This window comes from Ambystoma mexicanum, chromosome 1p (genome assembly GCF_040938575.1).
Source record: "Ambystoma mexicanum isolate Mex_15411 chromosome 1p, UKY_AmexF1_1, whole genome shotgun sequence".
In the NCBI taxonomy this organism is placed as follows: domain Eukaryota; kingdom Metazoa; phylum Chordata; class Amphibia; order Caudata; family Ambystomatidae; genus Ambystoma; species Ambystoma mexicanum.
Genome location: NC_090921.1, coordinates 1,492,507,694 through 1,492,527,025, shown reverse-complemented (window position 1 = coordinate 1,492,527,025; position 19,332 = coordinate 1,492,507,694). Strand labels below are relative to the sequence as shown.

General features: G+C 42.6%; 1 protein-coding gene across 4 annotated transcripts in view; it reads left to right on the top strand.

The window, feature by feature from the left end:
* The window catches only part of PPOX (protoporphyrinogen oxidase), an 867,939-nt gene extending 853,816 nt beyond the window's left edge, over positions 1-14,123 (top strand). For all 4 annotated transcript variants that reach the window (XM_069607175.1, XM_069607174.1, XM_069607177.1 and 1 more), the window contains exon 13: positions 13,748-14,123. In XM_069607175.1, the coding sequence (XP_069463276.1) occupies positions 13,748-13,875 (128 nt within the window). In that variant the 3' untranslated portion in view covers positions 13,876-14,123. The remainder of the gene's footprint in view (positions 1-13,747) is intronic.
* The last annotated feature ends 5,209 nt before the right edge of the window (positions 14,124-19,332 follow it).

The following is a 19,332-nucleotide window of genomic DNA, read 5'->3' as shown; positions in this document are numbered from 1 at the left end:
ACATTTTCTGCCAGACTGACCGGTCATTTAGTCATCTTATTTCTATTTTGTATAGGTTGACCTGGTACTGTGGTATTCGGGAAGGAGGCACAACTCATTTTCTGATATCATGAGCTGCTTTGTCACATTTGGTAATGTCAACAGCTTCTAATAATGTATGCCCAAATCCCATTGCATTGTTCGTTCCTATGGACCATTAATGAAACGCAGTGGCAGGTATCAGAGCTCAAAGTTCAAATTGGCTGGATCTCTGTAATAGTATTGTTTTTATTAGCGTCGGAGGAACTTGTCAGATTTTGAGTTTAGGGGCTCTGGCACACACGCATCGTAAAACTGGCTTCAGAAAGACATTATGGATGATAAAAACCTTTATAATCACTTAAAAGAAAAAATATATCAATACATGAGTCATAAAGTCGTTCATTACATAGAAACCACAGAAGGCTGAAGGCTAATTTGTGAATCGGCGGACTGCAAAATGTGGCAGTCCATCTAACCATTACTGGAAGACAGGCAGGCATGCGAGACAAGGAGTTGAATAAGTGTTAACCATAATCGGTTGAAATGTCAATTCGAAAAATCTGGTGGTGAAGGCTGTCACGCACAAAAGAAAATGCAAGTGTGCTTACCAAACTGCTTTTGGGAAGGAGGTCTATTCATTTGTTGTGTATTATTCACAATGGGCTGCAATATGCAAACAGCACTGTACAATGCACTCACATGCAAGTTCAAGGCTTTTAGGTGGCTGCATCGAACAGGCTTACATGCTTGTATGGGCCCCAATGACGCCACCCTTCCCACCATGTGTTCCATGTGTGGATAAATAAACCCACAAAGTTCTGATCAAAGAATTTTGAAAGAAACCAGGACAGAGAGCCCATGGACAGCATGTGTACTGCAACGTCCCTTTGAGCTGCCTTTTGCAGCATTCTTTGTACTTGGAACATCTTCTGAGGCTTGAGCTTAGTCTTCCTTTTGGTTTCTAGATCAGGAACACCACAGGGTCTTAGTGGCCACCTCACACACCAAAATTGTAGGGTCATACTTCCAGATGGCTTTTGTGGCAATATTAGTTGACAAAAAAAGCGAGAATACATGATATTAATGGCCTACTGTCTTTTTTCTTATATAGAGTGGCCTTTTATATAACTCCAAATAGCGAGTATGATTTTTCTTTTGATTACTATTGTCTGTTTTCATACCAAAGATGTTTATATTTTATTTTAAGTTATTCCATGGCTTTTAACTCGGGGTTATACCATTGCCTACTTGGTAGAAATTTGAGCGCGTGCTCATCCAATAGTGGATGAAGACCTTTGGAGAGGCTGTCAAATGCCTTGAGGCAGAGATTGTAGGGTGCCTCCCATTAACAGCAGGGAGAGGAGAGATGTTTACCAATACTACTTTATATCTAGTTTAAGTCGTCCTCTGAAGATCTAAAGACCGCAAAACAAAATACTCAAGCTTCCAAAAAAGGAATAATGAACTGACATTGCCAGTTGCAGCCCCTGGTGATCCCACTTTAAACACGTTATGGTAGAATGTTCCTCCAATGTGTGACCCTTGACATGATGTTGCCTGTCTAGTTCTCATCATAGATACCTTTGATGGGGCCAACAATCGATGATTGACGGCATGACGATGAGCTATGAAGTTGTGATTAACCCCATCTCAGTCTGGACTCGGCCTTCCCCACAATACAGGTGTCTTCTCAGATACTTGGCTCTGGCTAAACACTCCCTCCTCATCTCTGCTGCTTTCTTATCACTTTCTTAACTCCTTTGTACTGGTGAACTCCCTCCTTCCCTCCTGTGTCTGTCCGGCTTTCCTCCTTTCCGCCTCAACAGTTTGTTGAAGTATAACCTGGCTTCTCTAATTCCCCTCTGGATTGCTCTTCCACTTTATTTCCTTATTATCCTGCTATCTCCTCCTTTGCACCTCCTCGGTATTCTTCTGTAATGAGGTTTTCACTTCATCCACTCACTCCCCTCCTTTCTACTCTTCTGCTACTCTGTAGGTGCCTCCACTTTCCAATCTGGTTACCACTCTTGCTACCTACTCTTTCTCCCCTTGATGTTCTCGCCGCCTCCTTTGCTCCATTATCACCTCCTCTCCTCTTTGGTGCTTTCTCCTTCTCCTCCTTCCTGCATCTCTCCTCCTTGCTACACTAATGAGCGCTAACTTGCACCTTAAGCCTCCATCTCCCACACCTTTCGCCATTGCACTGCCAAACCTCCAGATGTGTTTACTTGTGCGTGCAGTACTGCCCCAATTTAACAGTGTAGCAAGATGTGATATAATTCACATGGACTTCCTGTCTGGGGTAGAGTTTGTAACGCACGCTAGCAAATGAATCTGTGGGCTGTAAGGAAAGGGCGAAATAGGCAGCTATGGTTTAGATACATTTCTAGAGCACAGGGTCCTTTGTGTCATCTTTGCCTTTCTCACTAGACCATATGTTTTCTGAGTTCTTGGTCTCTTAATTTCAGGCAATGCATTCACCGACCTACAATTGTACTGTGTAAAGATCCTTGCTCATTTTACCTCAGGGTCTTAACAGGTCCTGCAGGGAGTTGGTAATCTGTGCCCTATGATAGCCTGAGGAGGCTCTAGGATTCCTCATGGACTTCCTCAGTGGCAATACTTGTTATGATCCCGAACTCCAGTGTAGGTTGTGAAACAACAGATGAGCAATGTTCACAGCATGAAGGCGGACAAAAGATGTTCCTCTGAACTGTCAGTTCCGATTTATACAGCATAAACTGCTGGGTAGTTGTCACCTTTCTAAAAGCCGAGTTTTCAATTAAACAGTAAAAGGGATGGTGGAAGCGTGATCTCTGCTTGTTTTTTACATCCGTCGCGTTTCATTCTGGATTCCACTAATAGAACAGGAAATAATTCCATGGCCCTCATTACGATACCGGCGCTAAACCATGGCGCTATTAGCACCATAGTTGGTGCTGGTATCGTAACGTGTCCGCCATGGTGAAATGGGGAAATACCGCCCCATTCCAAGGTTGGCGGGCGGTAGTTCCCCATTTCCCCATGGCCCTTCCCATTCCTATTTTTGCCCCATAGGGCATAATGGGAAGGGCGAAGGCGCTAAGTACGATACCGCAAATTGCGGTACCGTACTTACCGTGAAGGTCCCCAGCCGTTAAGGTCAGGTCCCACAAAGGGACCTCGTAATTAGGTGCTAATGGGTTAACGGCGCCGCAGCCTTTTGTGGTGCCGTTAACCCATTAGCGCCAGGGTCGTAATGAGGCATGTATTTTATTCCTACCTAACGGGAAACAGACAGTATCTATGCCCATATCCATGTTTGATGCCGGCAACATCCTTGAACCCCCATGGATTCCTGCTTGCTATTTGCAAGTAAAATAAGCTGGTGAAATCCATAGGGATTCATTGTAATTCTGGCTGCCCTGCACATATATGCTGCCAGCGTTACCGCTTATTTCCCCGTTGGTGATGCAAAAGGCCTGGAAACGCACGAAGAACCACATTTCCGTGCCTTTTCCCACTACAACTGTGAAATAAAGAACCTCTGCAGAAACGGACCATGCAGTCCATTACGTTCAAGTTCATTAGGCTCCCCAAAAATGGGCATATAAGTGTCCATTGTATAATCATACATGTGCCAACCCATTTTGTCCACAAACTGGGATATTTTGGGAGAGGGTCGTCGAGGAAATCAGTAAAAGTCGCATTGGTTGTAGGTCATCTAAGAATTTAGCTTGTGCATGACACAGACTCCAAACATTGCACACCACATTAGTGGGGGCAGTCTTATTATTCCCTAAAAGATATATCCAGCAACATCACCGGGATTAAAGAATGTGAATAGTTCAGTGAAATGAGAGTTATAAAGACTATGCTAGCCTGCTATAAGCGAAGATTGTTTGAGTATTTTAGGGAGTAACTATTGGACAAGACAGGATGTAGGCAGTTACTTTCATGAGCATTTTGATTGCAATTCAAATTAGTTTAACAAGGTACGTATGTAATGTGGGGACTACATATTATGAAGGGCAGAATTAATAGTTAACTTTGACCCCCCCTCCCCCAAAAGTATAATGTATCCTGTATTAATTGTGCAAGGTTACACACTATCTATACTGTTTGGATCTACTATCTCCCATACCATATTTGTGTGTCAACAAAATTGGTTTGTTTCAATTTAACGCCACTCGGGGTGACTGATTTGAAATTTTTGATTTTATTGGTGTTATGCACAATAAGTAAAACAATAAGCCAATGAAGTACAATATTTTCTGACAACTTTGATCGTGCAAAGATTAATAAAATTGACAATCCCGTCCTACATACACAAACAAATTCAATCCCACCTAATCACATATACTCACTCATAATCATAACCTACTGGGCTCACAAACCACATACCCAATACATTTCACACTAAGCAAATATGTGCAAAATAGCTAGACATGTGCAAATAACACAATGTAGTGCAAACAACACAGTTCCAATATCTGTTGTCAGGATGACTGCTGTTATTACAGTCTGGCAACATAATGAAAAATATGATTTGCCCAAAACAATGTTTTAGCCCCCACACAGCAGAAATAGTGTGTATTAGTACTGGACGTTGTTTGTTTTTGTGTTTTCAATCGTAAACAAACTGTTTCAAAAAACGAACAGCCAGGCAATTGGGACTGGACTGACACAATGTCGAACATGTAGCATTAACGAGAGGTTTGGGTGTACATCAAGGAGGTTGTCGGTCTTTTTGAACTGCTACAATGCTTTTTCTGGTTCCACCACAAAGTGTTGGGGATCATGCTGTTAAAGCACTATTCCCTTGCTGCAAAAACGATCATCATACATTTAACCAGTGACCAGGAAATCAAAACATCAACCCAGCATTCAGATCTCCCAACAGAGCTATACTTCGTCCCCCTGTCTAGTAGGATGCCTGTGATGAATCCGGTGGAGACGTCACTGACTCCCCTCCGATGACCTCCTCCCATGTGGCCGGGGATGGCAGCCACTACCTGATCCTGAAACTGGGAGTGGCTATATGAGGGAGGATCACATGGGCCCTACACCACTGGCTCCTTCACCCCTAGACCCAGGGATTTGTCGCTGGATATTCTGACGACTCTGGCCACAGAAATCCAGCAGAGGGGACATGCAGGAGCTTCTGAGATTTAGCTCCCCCCCACGGAAGACAAAGTCGAAAGGGGGTGCTGGTCCTCGGCATAATCCGACTCCTCCACCACCTCATTGCAAGACGATCCCACCCAGAGCCCCAGCTCTGCAAACGAACACATCTGCGGGCACCAACGAGAAATGCCACACGCGGACAAACCCCATAGGGTCTCCCCACTGGACGAAGTTGGAGCCTTTCATTCCATCATGTCAAGGGCCTCTGAACTGTTTCAGTTGGTCTCTGAGGAGACTAAGAAAGAAGGGTTCCTATACCAGCGGCGTGAGTCGAGATGAAAGACCATCATGTCTGTTCCCTTCCTGGACCACATCTAGGAGGAAGGCCTAGCGCTAATGAAAAACCAGAGTATGACCCCGACCAAGTGTGACTGATTGGAGAAAAAGTATAGGGCTCCAGATTCCTCTCCCAGGTACTTAAGGTCTCAGCCCTCACCTTATTCACTGGTATCGGCCGCAGCCAGGAAGTGCTTGACGAACCCATCATTGGCAGCCATGATCCATCCGGACCAGGAGGAGAAGAAGCTGGAAGCAATGGGCAAGAGGATACTATATACAGCCGGTACCATCTGTGAGCTGCGGGCTGTGACACCACAGTGGAGCAGAGTGTGCTGTTATTTTTCCATCTATTGAATGAAAGCACTGCACTGCAATGGAATGGAAAGGCTGTGTCCTAATTTTCCTGGATTGGCATGACTAGGAACTAGGAGTATGTGAAGCAAGATGTCGATCAAGGGCATCTTTGTATAGTAACTAATCAGTGAAGCCATCTTCAAAAAGAGATGTTGGGCTACCATTTGGAGATACATCGCTCTACATTTTGACATATGGACTGCACTTATCTTGTATATACCAAATTTCTCTGCCCCCCTGATGAAGGCTTGTTCTGCCAAATTATCAAAACCATCAGCCGAAACACGAGTAGGCCAGTATGAAATGACATCTGTTCACCTAAAGGACTGCTAAATAACCTTTCAAGCCCTAGTGATGCAGTTGAGAGCTGCAACCAAGGCTAAAACATTGTTTTGGGAAAATCATATTTTTCATTATGTTGCCAGACTCTAATAACAGCATTCATCCCGACAATAGATATTGGAACTGTGTTGTTTGCACTACATTGTGTTATTTGCACATGTCTAGCTATTTTGCACATATTTGCTTAGTGTGAAATGTATTGGGTATGTGGTTTGTGAGCCCAGTAGGTTATGAGTATGAGTGAGTATATGTGATTAGGTGGGATTGAACTTTTTTGTGTATGTAGGACGGGATTGTCAATTTAATTAATTTTTGCACGATCAATGTTGTCAGAAAATATTGGACTTCATTGGCTTATTGTTGTACTAATTGTGCATAACACCAATAAAATCAAAAATTTCGAATCAGTCACCCTGAGTGGCGTTAAATTGAAACAAACCAATTTTGTTGACACAGAAATATGATATGGGAGATAGTAGATCCAAACACAATTCACAAAAACTATTGAGGCAGCTAACGCCCTAGCCATTTTGTCCCAATATGACCAGGAACTATGGTTCAGGCTGGGTCCTATTCTAGACTTCCTTCCCAAAGTTGAGAAGGTTGAGGCACTAGGACTTTTACAAGAAGAAGTGGCCTCGGACCATGCCATCACAGCGGCAGTGGACATCGTGGACACAGTTTTCCGCCAGAAGGGGAACAGGGTTTCCCTGCGTCGGCATGGTTGGTTGAAGGCAACAAACCTCTGCCAGGACATTCAGACTAAGGTACTGGATATGCCGTTCAACAGGGAGAAGCTCTTCGGCAAGGCAGTCGATGAGTCTTTGCAGGCAATAAAAACCAACATGGAGATGGCACACTCCCATGGAACCTTACAGCAGCGACGGCCGTCGTCCTTTCGCTCATCCAGAGGAAAACCAGGAAGATCTTCCAAGGGTTGTAATACCACGTACCGGCAGCATTCACGCTCCTCTACGAAGTAGCATACAGAGGTCGATCTCAAGGCAGCGGAGGACCGCCTCAGGCCACCGCTTATGCACCCCAGTGGGAGGCCAGCTGGTGAAGTTCATCAGCACATGGAAAAAGATCACCACGTACAGATGGGTGCTGGACGCTCTCAGACAGGGACACACCTTGGAGTTCCAACGCAGGTGTCCTCTTATTCCACCCATTCAGTGACAAGAACAACACAGACCACAGCTTCTGCAGGAGGTGCGGGCCATGTTACAGAAAGGAGCAATAGAACCCATCCCCCACCGTCTCCGGGGCTCCGGAGTATATTCCAGATACTTTCTGGTTCGAAAGAAAACAGGGGGTTGGCGGCAGATCCTGGATCTACGTCGTCTCAACAAGTACTTAAAGTCCCAAAAGGTTCAGATGGTCACGTTGCAACACAAGCTTGGCCAACTGGAGCAAGGACATTTCCTGACTTCGCTGGATCTGGAGGACACCTACTTCCACATCCCCATTCACAATAAACACTGGAAGTTCCTACGATTCGTAGTTGAAGGTCAGCACTACCAGTTCAAGGCTTTGCCCTTTGGCCTGAAGTCGGCCCAAGGGTTTTTATGAAGTGCCTGGCCCCGTCGGCAGCACATCTTTGTGTACAAGGCATCCACGGATACCCCTGCCTGGACGACTGGCTGGTGCGTTCCTGCTCACACTCTCTAGCAAGCAAATGCACATCGAGATCCGTATGCCTGCTGACAGAGTTGGGGTTCTCCATAAACTATCCAAAGTCCTGCTTGACGCCATCTCAGGACACGCTGTTCCTAGGTGTCCAACTCAACACAGTGACGTGTTTGGCGTCTCCCACAGAGGAGAGGGTGAGAGCCATATAAGGCAAGATGCAGCACTTGTCATCGGCTCAGACGGCGACGGTGCGGCCCATCAAGTCACTGCTGGGCATGATGTCCTCCTGCATCAGCCTCGTCTGCCTCTGCAGACTACACATGAGACCTCTCCAAGAGTTCCTGCATGCAAGGTGGATGCAAGTATCGTAGAACTTTGCAGACAAGATCTCCCTCAGCGAAGAATTCCATCGGGCAATAAAGTGTTGGGATGTACGGCTGCGTCTCATCCAGGGGACTCAGTTTCAGGTTCCTCCTTACCAGGAGACGGTCACCACAGATGCCTCTCTAGAGGGGTGGGGAGCCCACACCAGACGGTTGCATAACAGAGCCCGCTGGCAACCAGAAGAGAAGTACCTCCACATCAATGTCCTGGAATTTCAGGTCATATTCTGGGCCCTCAAGTCTTTCCTGCCGTCATTGAAGGGCCAGGTGGTGAGGATCTTCACAGACAACACCACCACCATGTTCTACATCCGGAAACAAGGGGGGGCGCACTCACTGGCACTTTCCAAGGAGGCTCAGGACCTGTGGCGCTGGGCCATTCATCAAGGTATGTTCCTCGTCCTGTTTCACCTAACGCGTGTCAAGAACAGCATTGCAGACTTGCTCAGCAGGGAGCTGCGTTCTTGTCACGAGTGGGAACTTCATCAGGATCAGTGGGATCTTCTGTTCGGCAAATGGGGCCAGCCACAGATCGATCTCTTCGCGAAGTGCACAGCATGGGGGACGTGTTCTCTTTCCCGTGGGAGGGACGGTTCCTGTATGCTTTTCCTCCATTTCCACTCCTCTTAATTGTGATCAACACGCTCTGACAGTGCCACTGCAGGATAATACTTGTCCCACCAACGTGGCCGAGACAAATCTGGTATCCGGACCTGTTGCGTCTGTCAGTGGCCCCACTCATCAGGCTGCGTCTGTCCCTGCACATTTTCATCAGAGAAGGGGGGTGATCCTGCATCACAACCCATAGTCTCTGAACCTGAGGGCATGGCTCCTACAGCCTTAGAGTTTGGAGTGTATGCTTTACCCGCAGAATGTAAACACATCCTGGCCAGGGCCAGAGCCTTGTCAACGTTGAAGGGCTACTGACATAAATGGAAACACTTCTCTGTGTGGTGCCGGACTCGGAAGATTACCCCTCTGTGTGTCACGCCCCGCGACTTCTACCATGCTTGCTTTCTTTGGCCAAAGCGGGACTTGCTCACGCCTCTATCAAGGTTCATCTAGCTGCCATACCCAGGTACACCAGGTCTCCGGGCAGACGTTCGCTGTTGGCTTGCAGACTGGTCAAGTAGTTCCTCAAGGGACTCTTAGGGACTTTCCCATCGGTGAAGCTTCCTGTCCTGGCTTGGGAACTCAATGCAGTGCTAACTAAGCTCATGGGAACCTTTGCATCAGGCCACGCTCAAGTTTCTCTTGTGGAAGACCGCTTTTCTCATGGATCACCTCGGCCATGCTAGTCGGGGAGATTTGGGCCCTGTCTTGCATGCAGCCTTACTTGTCTTTACACGCTTCAAGGGTGGTACTGTGTACACACCTCACCTTTATACCAAAGGTACCATTCCATTTCCACCTTAACGAACCTTTGGTATAATCCGTCGTCGCCAGCGGAAAGAGTCTTGCATTCGCTGGACGTTACTCGTGCCTTGAAGTTCTACGTGGTACGTACAAAGACATTTCCGGAGACTTCTCAGTTGTTCGTCAACTTTGGACCTGTAAATCAAGGAAAGGCCTTGTCGAAGGCTTCCATCTCCAGGTGGCTCTTTGGCTGCATCATGCACTGTCATTGACTGGCTGGCTGCCCACTCCACCAGAGCCATCGCAGCAACAATGGCGTTTCTCTCTTGTGTGCCTCTGCTTGACATTTGCAGGGCTGTTACTTGGAGGTCCACGCATACCTTCACGAGGTTCTACTGCGTCGACAGGAATTCCAGGGAGGAGTCCCGAGTCGGCCAAGTGGTGCAAAGCAACCAATTTGTTTATTTATTTTTTACATTTGTATAGCGCGCTAAGCCCTTAGGCATCAAGGTGCTGCTTGATAAAAACAGTTACACATAGCAGCACCCGAATATATACAACATTGATACATTGAAGTACATGAGAAATTAGTTGCACCAGTGGTCAATACAGGAGAATGGTGGTAAAACTTGGTTGCTCTTCATTGCTTGTTATTCGGCCTCAGGGGGTGGGGAGACAGTAGGAGACCGGGTTAGGTGAACAGCATAGTTTTTAATGATTTCTTAAAGGTCCAGTAGGACTATTCGACCCAGAGGTTCCATTACTTGGCCACAAATGTTGGGAAGCTGGAACAACCAACTTTTTGTGAATCCATCCCCACCCCATGCTAGACAAGGTTATGTTACTTACTTGTAACTATTGTTCTCCAGCATGGGTCTGGCATGGATACATGCAAACCCTCCCTCCTTACCCGCTGTGGCTCTTCTTGGTTCATACTGCTTACATGCTTACCAAATCTGAAGATGGTTGTCAGAGGCAGGGCTTAGGGAGAGGACTGTCATTGGATGGGGGCAGTATGACCCAGAGGACAGTGATTGGTTTAGAGGAGAAATACAATTTTAAAGTGAAAGTGATTTTTTTTTCTCTTTTACTGAGGGTTACCAGCCTGACGACAGGGAGTATTCATGAGCATGTGAATCCATGCCAGACCCATGCCGGAGAACAATAGTTACAGGTAAGTAACTTAAACCTTCTTTATATTGTGTTCTAACTAGCCTGACAGGAAATTAAATCTCTGTGCTTGCTGGAGATGCAATGAACCTGAGACGCCCTGAGAATATGGATTTCACATCTATTGTGTTTTCAATTAACAAGGAGACAGCTGCAATTATGAAACAAAAGTTTAACTGCTGCCCTGGCCCAAATGAAGTACCAGCTAAACTTGTTCAGGGTGCAAATTGAACTTTAAGCACCTGTCTTGATTATATGTTTCAGTGCCATTAGTAACGTAAAGTTTGTACCATTGTCCTGAAAGTCAGCATTTATACACCCCATATAGAAAAAGGGTGCCAGAGAATCATCTCCAGCTTCTTACATACCTCATTGTTGGGTTCCCTTTTTAAAATCTTCGGTCAAGTACTCCTTGTTAGATTGGAGCAAGGGGTATTCAATAATCAAATCCTTGATAATACTCAATTGGGGTTTACACTAGGAGCTGGCATGGTTGAACAAGCATTACACCTATCACATATACATGATCATTGCCAACTCTCTGTATTGGAAACAGAAACCATTTATCTGTTATTTATGGACCTGAAAATGGCATTTGACAAAGTTAATCCTATTCATCTTTGGTCTGTACTCGTGTCACTAAATGGTCCCTTTGAATTATTAGAACTGCTCCTTAGCCTTCACCATAACGCAATGGCATGTGTGATGAGTGTCATTCTAGGCCACTGTACCGATTACTTTGAGGTCAATACTGGTGTGTGCGCTAGAGCTGATTATTGGCCCCATTGTCGTTATATAAATGGGCTGTGTAATGTTTTAATCCAGGCAGGAACTGAGATCCTCAAAATGGGTACTTTAAAACTCCCTTTACCTAGCCTATGCCGATAATACGGTGCTTATAGCCTGTACCCCTGGTCCATTACAACATTTTATATTGGCATACATTGAATTTATGAGTGACTGGGGCTTGCAGGTCAATGAGGGGAAATCTGCAGTAATGGGCTGCCGTACTGGTGATGAAAGAATTAAGTTACTAACTTTGGGCCTCATCACGAGTTGGGTGGTATTCTGGCAGTAAATCTGCCAGAATACTGTTACCGCTAATTGGTCCAGCGGTATAACCGTTGAATTACAAGTGGTGGTGCAAGTTCCCATTTATTTTTAGTCCATAGGACTCAATGGGGCATTTTCAGCAGAATTATTGCGCCGGTAATTATGCCAAAGATGGGCAGAAAGTAGTCTGATTTACTGCCAGCTCATAGCTGGAGGTGAATCCTCCAACTTTCCCCCAAACTCGTAGTTGTGCGGTGCAGTAATGCAGCAGTAACGCTATTACTGCCGCATTTTTACCACACTGTCCAACTCATGATTAGGACCATATGTATGGAAAGAATATTGTAATCCCACAGGTCTGTGTATTCAATTACTTGGGCATTAATTTTTCAACAACATTAATAAGGGAATGGCATATTCATAAACAAGTAATCCGGTTTAAACAAGCATTAGGTGGGGTTGACCGGTTTAAGAGTCAGCCAATGAATCTTATTCTCCAAGTTTATTAAACTAAAGCAGCCTAGATTGCCAAATACGGTTCCTCACTGTGGATTTTTTCTAATGTTTCAGACTTACAAGTGGTAAAAACATTTTCATCAAAAAGGTGCTTGGATTGCCACAGTATGCTTCCAATTATGAGGTCCATTTGAAGTTGGACTTAGATCCGATTCTCTACCCAATATACCATTGGTTGAGTTTAAAGAGTAACCCTTAAGCCGAATGAACCCTTCTAATCTTGCAAGCATACTAGCTATATACCAATAAATACCAATAAATAAACACGTCAAAACTTTATTTAGGAAAATTGAATGCCTTGCATGTTTTTATAGTGTGGCTAATCTGAACCTAACTGTGGCAACCCCATTAAAGACCCATTTATCAACTTTCATTTGAGATGTTTCGAGAAACAAAAAAACAAACTATACATTTTAACCTTATTCATGTAATAATTTCCCAGGTTGATTACAAAAGTATCCGTTATGGGCTAACAAGTTTGCAGAACGTACCATTCTAACAAAAGCACATTTACCTGTTTGCCACTTAGAGCAGTAATGCAGTATGGTCTCGTAAACCCTTGAAATGTTCTATCCTGCATGTTTCGCTCCAAAAGAGGACCTATTACATTTACTGATTTTTTTTTTGTTCCGTCTATGCTGAAATACGTACACACACATTGTCATCCAGCCTTATTGTTTTGCTTGTGTGCAGACTCCCCACAAATTGTATGATGCATGTTATCTTATTTAAGACGACCACTGTAGAGAAGGAACCATTCAGGAAGGTTCCATGTAATTTCGACAACAGTAATTACTTCAAAGTAATTACCTCCAAATGTAACTTCGATTATTATTTTTTAAAATATTTTCTATATTTTTTTATAATTGTTCTTTTATAACACGCTTAATAGAGGGGACCTGTTTCTAAGTGGGAGTCCAGGATTCAAACCTGTGTTGCTATGGTTTGTCTTGCTTACAACTCAGGCGCGTTGAGCTATCCTCCTGGACCCCTATTCCTCCTTCCCATACACTACTACCCCAACCCCATCCCCACCCCCTTTTCACCTCTTAACCCACAACCCCTTATTTTTTAAGTAAATCACTTTGAGGTCAATGCTGTTGTGAAAACCACAGGATACCATTCAGGAACATTTTAAAATGGATCTGTATTTTAAATTCTGTCTATTTGATTTATTGTATTTCATGATGAAACTGTTTCATTTGTTTTTTGTGATATAACTGCTTTATCTGAAATTAACATGACTGATTGAATAGGGCTTTCTGCATAAAGCTTTTGATGCATGTAATATAATTGTCTATTTGCAGTTTCTTGGAGATGTATTGAAACGCCTATGTAATTCATGTAATACCATGGAAAAAGTGGCAGATGTAAAACAATCTCTAAGCAACACCTGTTTTTTATTGAGATTTCGTAAACAAATTGACCTTTTCTCCATTTGCCTGTTAACCAATTAATTTATTCTTTTTCGGCAGAGAATATATTTGGATATGTAAAGCAGAATTGTGTGCCTCTTAGTCTAATTGGGGCCTCCTTTGAAGGAGTGTCTGTGAATGACTGCATCTATAATGCCCGGATCGCAGTGGAAAAGCTCCTGGGATAGAAGACTGCTTGTGTGGATACTGAAGCTTGAGGTCCATCGGACAGCAATAGAGAAACAGCTTGGGGAACTCCTAAAGTCTAGTACACCTGCAAGATAATTTGATTTGCCTCAACAGAATGTCTTCCTATGGAAGTGATGAACAGTCCCTTCTTAGAATATTTTGTGTAATTTTCTCACATGTTGGATTCTGTGAATGAATACCTGTTTTTAAGTAAATAAAAATACGATATATATGCATACTTTGAAAACGCATACTAATGCTCCATACGAGGGATACTTTAGAGCTACTTGCGCTATTAATTTGTTCAACAGATTCATTGTAGTTCAAGGTGATATTTCACAAATGTGCTATGTGCATAAATGATATGTTCCAGTAACTTTATTTTTTAGTTTAAGGGGTTTTATTTTATTTAGTACCAGAATAAACAGTTACAATCTGAGTATATATGCACTGTCCATTACAAGTCCCAACATTTCAGATCATTAAAAATATTCTATATTGTAACAGCTAGGTACAAGTATTGTACGAAATTCATTAACTTTGAAGGTGTTAATAACTAAGAACAGAGTTATCATAAATTCATGAACATATATGTAAATTACTCAGATTGATTGAGAGGAGAAAAGGGGATTCTAGGGGAAAACAGGGAAAGGGGGGAAAAAAGGGGGGGAGGTTTATCTCAGATAGGTGATAGGATAAAGCGAAAGAACCAAATAGCTGTAAATAGAATTCACAATATAGGTGTGGTTAAACATTTGTATTTAAATAATCAGCACAAGAGATACCATCTTCTATCATATCTAGAAGAGAGAGCGGGTCAGTTAGCGATACACTTCTCTAGTCTATGGACCGCACATATGTTATTCCACCAACCTTTTATGGAGATTTTAGTGAAATCTTTCCAATTTTATGTAATTAGACGTATGGGCAGAAATATGAACAGGTCAAGGATAACAAAGGATGACTTAATCTTGCCCTCTTTGAGAGCAATGCTACCAAGTAGGATATTAGTTAAATTTAGGGGAAAAGAGATTTTGAATATCCGTCTAAGGAAATTCTGAACTTGGTTCCAAAATGTATTTCCCAGGGGGCATTCAAAGAACATATGTCTAAAGGACCCAGAGGTGGTTTGACATGGCCAGCATGAATAGTTATCTGCCAATTTATATAGAAATAATTTCTTGGGGGTGGTAAATGCTCTATGCATGAAGAAGTAAAGGGTCTGGGTTAGGTTTGCCGATGTGGATATAATGTGTGTCTTGGACCAAATCATGGACCACATTTCATCCCCCAATTGAGTTCCACAATCTTCTTCCCATTGCCAGTCAGATGACCATACAATATTGGGTGTTCCTTCTGACCTTATAACCTTGTAGAGGTTGGATGCTTTGTTTGCATCAGTGGATTCTATGAGACACAATCAGGAGGATCTACAAGTAATTGCTGGGAACTATTTCTACTGCTAGCATCTAGGCATGCATTAATTCAATTGAAATATTGATTCAAAGGGAATGTTGGCAGTAAGAATGTGTTCATAAATTCTTCTGCAGAGAGGATATTGCCATCCACAATCACTTGATCTATGAATTAAATTCCTTTGCTAATGCAGACTTTGCGGAAAATAGGTCTGTCATTTATGGTTATGACTTATTGCACCAAATAAAGGGGGAGAGGGCCTTAGCCGGCTTGCTGACCTGTTAAAAACAAAGTCTTTCAGGTAATGGCTAGTGAGGCGGATCATTTTAGAGAAGGCCAAAATGTCTTTGCTAATCCAGACTTTGCGGAAAATAGGTCTGTCATTTATGGTTATAGACTTACTGCACCAAATAAAGGGGGAGAGGGCCTTAGCCGGCTTGCTGATCTGATAAAACAAAGTCTTTCAGGTAAGAGCTAGTGAGACAGATCGTTTTAGAGAAGCCCAACTTGGATCCATTGAAAAGATATATTGTATCTTTGATATCAAATGGTGAAACAAGGCATTTTTCAACAGTCAACCAAGTAGGTAGATTTATAACTTCATTGACCGGGAACCAATTTCTGGCTTGTTTGAGAACAAAGGCTCTATGATAGTTTTTAAAATTCAGGAAGTTGACACCACCATTTATAAATGGATATCTTAGTGTACTAGCATCAATTCTTTTATGAAACATTTGTTAGTAGTATAAAATCACTGGTGTAACATAATTTTAATGGCCTCCAATCTTCCATAACAAGACAGGTATAAGGGGGACCATGTGGTTACAAACCCATCTAGCTTGGATTGTAGTTTTCGTAGGTTAATTTTAGTGAATTGGAGTGAAGAGGCAATTGAAATGCCTAGGTAATCAATAGATATAGGATTCCAACTAAGACCTTAATGGATCAGATCCTCTTTAACACAGTAAGCATTTAGCAGCAGTTTCTGTCTTGTCCTTGTTCAGCTTGTACCCATACAATTGAGAGAAAAGATTAATCAAATCTAGTAAGTGAGGAAGTGATGTGGTCGTATTATCAAGAAAGATTAATATGTCATCCTCATAAGCAGCTAATTTAAATTCAAATTTCCCACATGCAATACTAGCAATATCTTTAATAGTTCAAATCAATTCTAGTAGCGGTTCCAGGGCTAGTACAAATGGAATAGATGAAAGGGGACTTCCTTGTCTAGTACCCCTATGGATGGAAAATCTAGGAGAGAATTGGTTATTAATAAAGATTGAGGTCTTTGGGTCCGAGTATAAAAGCTTAACTAGATCAATATAGCCATCACCAATACCGTGCCGTTTTAGTGCTTGAAATAGAAAATTCCATTCAACGCAGCCAAAAGCTTTTTCAGCGTCTAGTGCAATTGCCATATAGGGTTTTTTTAGGTGATTTCTCTTCTGTATATAATGAAAAAGATTCATGAATAGTTTGGAATTTGCTGAAATAATTCTGCCTTTTGACAAATCCTCCTTGGTCGGGATTAATTCATTCATACGTAAAGGATTCTATTCTGTTGGCTAAATATTTGCAAAGATCTTACAATCAGAGTTAATCAATGAAATCTGGCCTATAGTTTTTGGGTAATTCACTATCCTTATTGTGTTTGGGAAAAGGGATTAGAAGGGCTCCTGTAAAGGAACCCATTGACTTATTTGCCCTAGAGAATAATGTATAAAGTGATTCTAGCTTAGGTGTGAGGGTAGAAGAGATGTGTGCAAAAAATCCATAGAGAACCCATCAGGTCCAGGGGCTTTGCCTTTTTAAGATTTTTTATGGACTTTGTAATTTCATTGATAGGAATAGGGCCGTCTAGGCTGCTTAGATCCATATTACGAGGGTGGTTGTGTTTCAAGTGATCAAGTAATTGAAATTAATATTGGAATTAGTATGAACGGAAGTATAAAGATTTTCATAGAATTTAGTAAAAACACCCAGGATATCTGCATCAGTGGTCACTATTTTGCCGGGATCATTTTTAATAGCCAATATCCCGGATCTCTTTTTTTATTTTAAGATACAAGGCCAATGCTCTACCAGCTTTATTGGATGATTGATATACCTTGGACTTAAATTTCATGACTACACCACATGCCTGCTCTGTGTATTTTTATTAATAGAGAAACAGAGGGCTAGGATTTGTTTAAGTAAGGCATCACTAGGAGTAGTATTGTATTTTTTCTCTAGAAGTCGCAATTCATTATATAGATCTTTCCTGGCATCCTTCTTTCTGTTGGCTACAAAGGAGATATGTCCCGGTAGGACAGCCTTATAAGCATCCCAATTGTTAGCCGAAGAGGTGTCCTAATCTTTGTAAAAGTGGAAGAAAAAGTTGTGGGATTCAAGAAAGAATTTTTGAAAGTTGACTTCCTGAAGTAATGAGTTGTTAAATCTCCATCTACTTATTCAAACTTTAACACATCCTAATTCAATATTAGTGATAACAGGAGAATGGTTGATATTAATGAGCATTCAATAGTGGAGTCAATTGTTAAACATGCTAGAGATTTGGTGACACAGATATAATCAATACGTGATAGTGAGTTATGTGGGAAGGAGTGAAAGGTGAAGTCCAGATCAGTGGGATGTGAGAGCCTCCATGTGTCGACAACTCCTATTTTAGCTAAACGTTTTGAAAATTCGATATGAGACCTGGTACGTCTGAATTGACATGGTGATCTTCTATTTAAAAAGGTGTCAATAACATTGTTGAAATCACCACATATCAAATTGCGAAGGTCTGACTGTAAAATCCTTTGTTTCATTTCCCTCCAAAACTTGGGGTCAGGATTAGTGGGCCATACACATTGAGAACATTTGGGAGTTAATTGATAGTTAATCTAAAACCCATCTACCATTGTAATCTGTGTTCTTATGTATGAGCTGGTAATGAGTACCTTTTTTGATTAGGTTTTCCACACCATTATGTTTGCCATCTGCCTGACTCGCAATCACCTCACCTATCCAAAATCTCTTTAATTTCATGGATTCTGGTAATGATAGATGGTTTCTTGTAAGCATGCAATAGTTGCTTTAAATCTATTGATATGGTCTAATACTCTTTCTTTTAATTGGGGTCTTTAAGACCTTTAACCTTCCATGTCATACATATTAATGCCATAGTGTAGGGAAGAGTAATAATAGTAATTCTCCAGCATTGGATCTTTCATGGATTCACATGTTATGAATATTCCCCGTCGTCAGGCTGGGAATTCCCAGTTACTTTGACTTTGTAATTTTCCTATGGAAAAACTTGACACCTTAAGTGTGCCATCGACATCCTTGTGGGTGCTTTTGGTACCCACTAATGGGATGTCGAGTGTAAAGCTCTGCCCCAGCAGTCTCCCCTCAGATTTAGACTGTCTTCCGAGCTGTTGGGATTCCTCATGTTTCTTTCCTGAGAGAAAATGACATTTCTTAGAAAATTAACTTTCCTTCAAATTTCACCATCCGGAGCAACCGATGTCTACATACACATGGTTCCAGTTCTAACCATGGAAGCTTCGGGAAATATGAAGTCCTTATTTAGGACATGCGGCCTAAAATATTTGTATGTGAGGGACAGACACACGGAATGTCTGTACTGCCTCTACCTGAACCATTCCGCTAACAGCTTTGACATCTGCCCGGGTTTCTCACAAAAAAACCCTTAAGGACAGGAACCATCACCTAATCTGCTGGTTCAATGAAGGAGCCTATCCGGCGTCCGAGGTTAGCTCATCAAGGAGTGGGTGTCAGGTCTATGGTCTAACAAGTCCGACTCTTCTTGTTCGTCACTGAATACAACTTCCCCCTCCTTCTCAACTGTGTCTTCAGAAGATGAATAGCGCAAGCGTCTTTGTCTCCTTCGTTCCTTTTGCCTTTTTTTGTAGAGAAACGTCCTCCCCCGCATAGAAGCCACTCTGCTGCCTTGAAATAACAAGGGAGGCAGAGGACCCCTTCCCGAGAGCACCTATCGGAGGAAAAAGCCAAAGCTGAAAAAACCTCTGTGGATT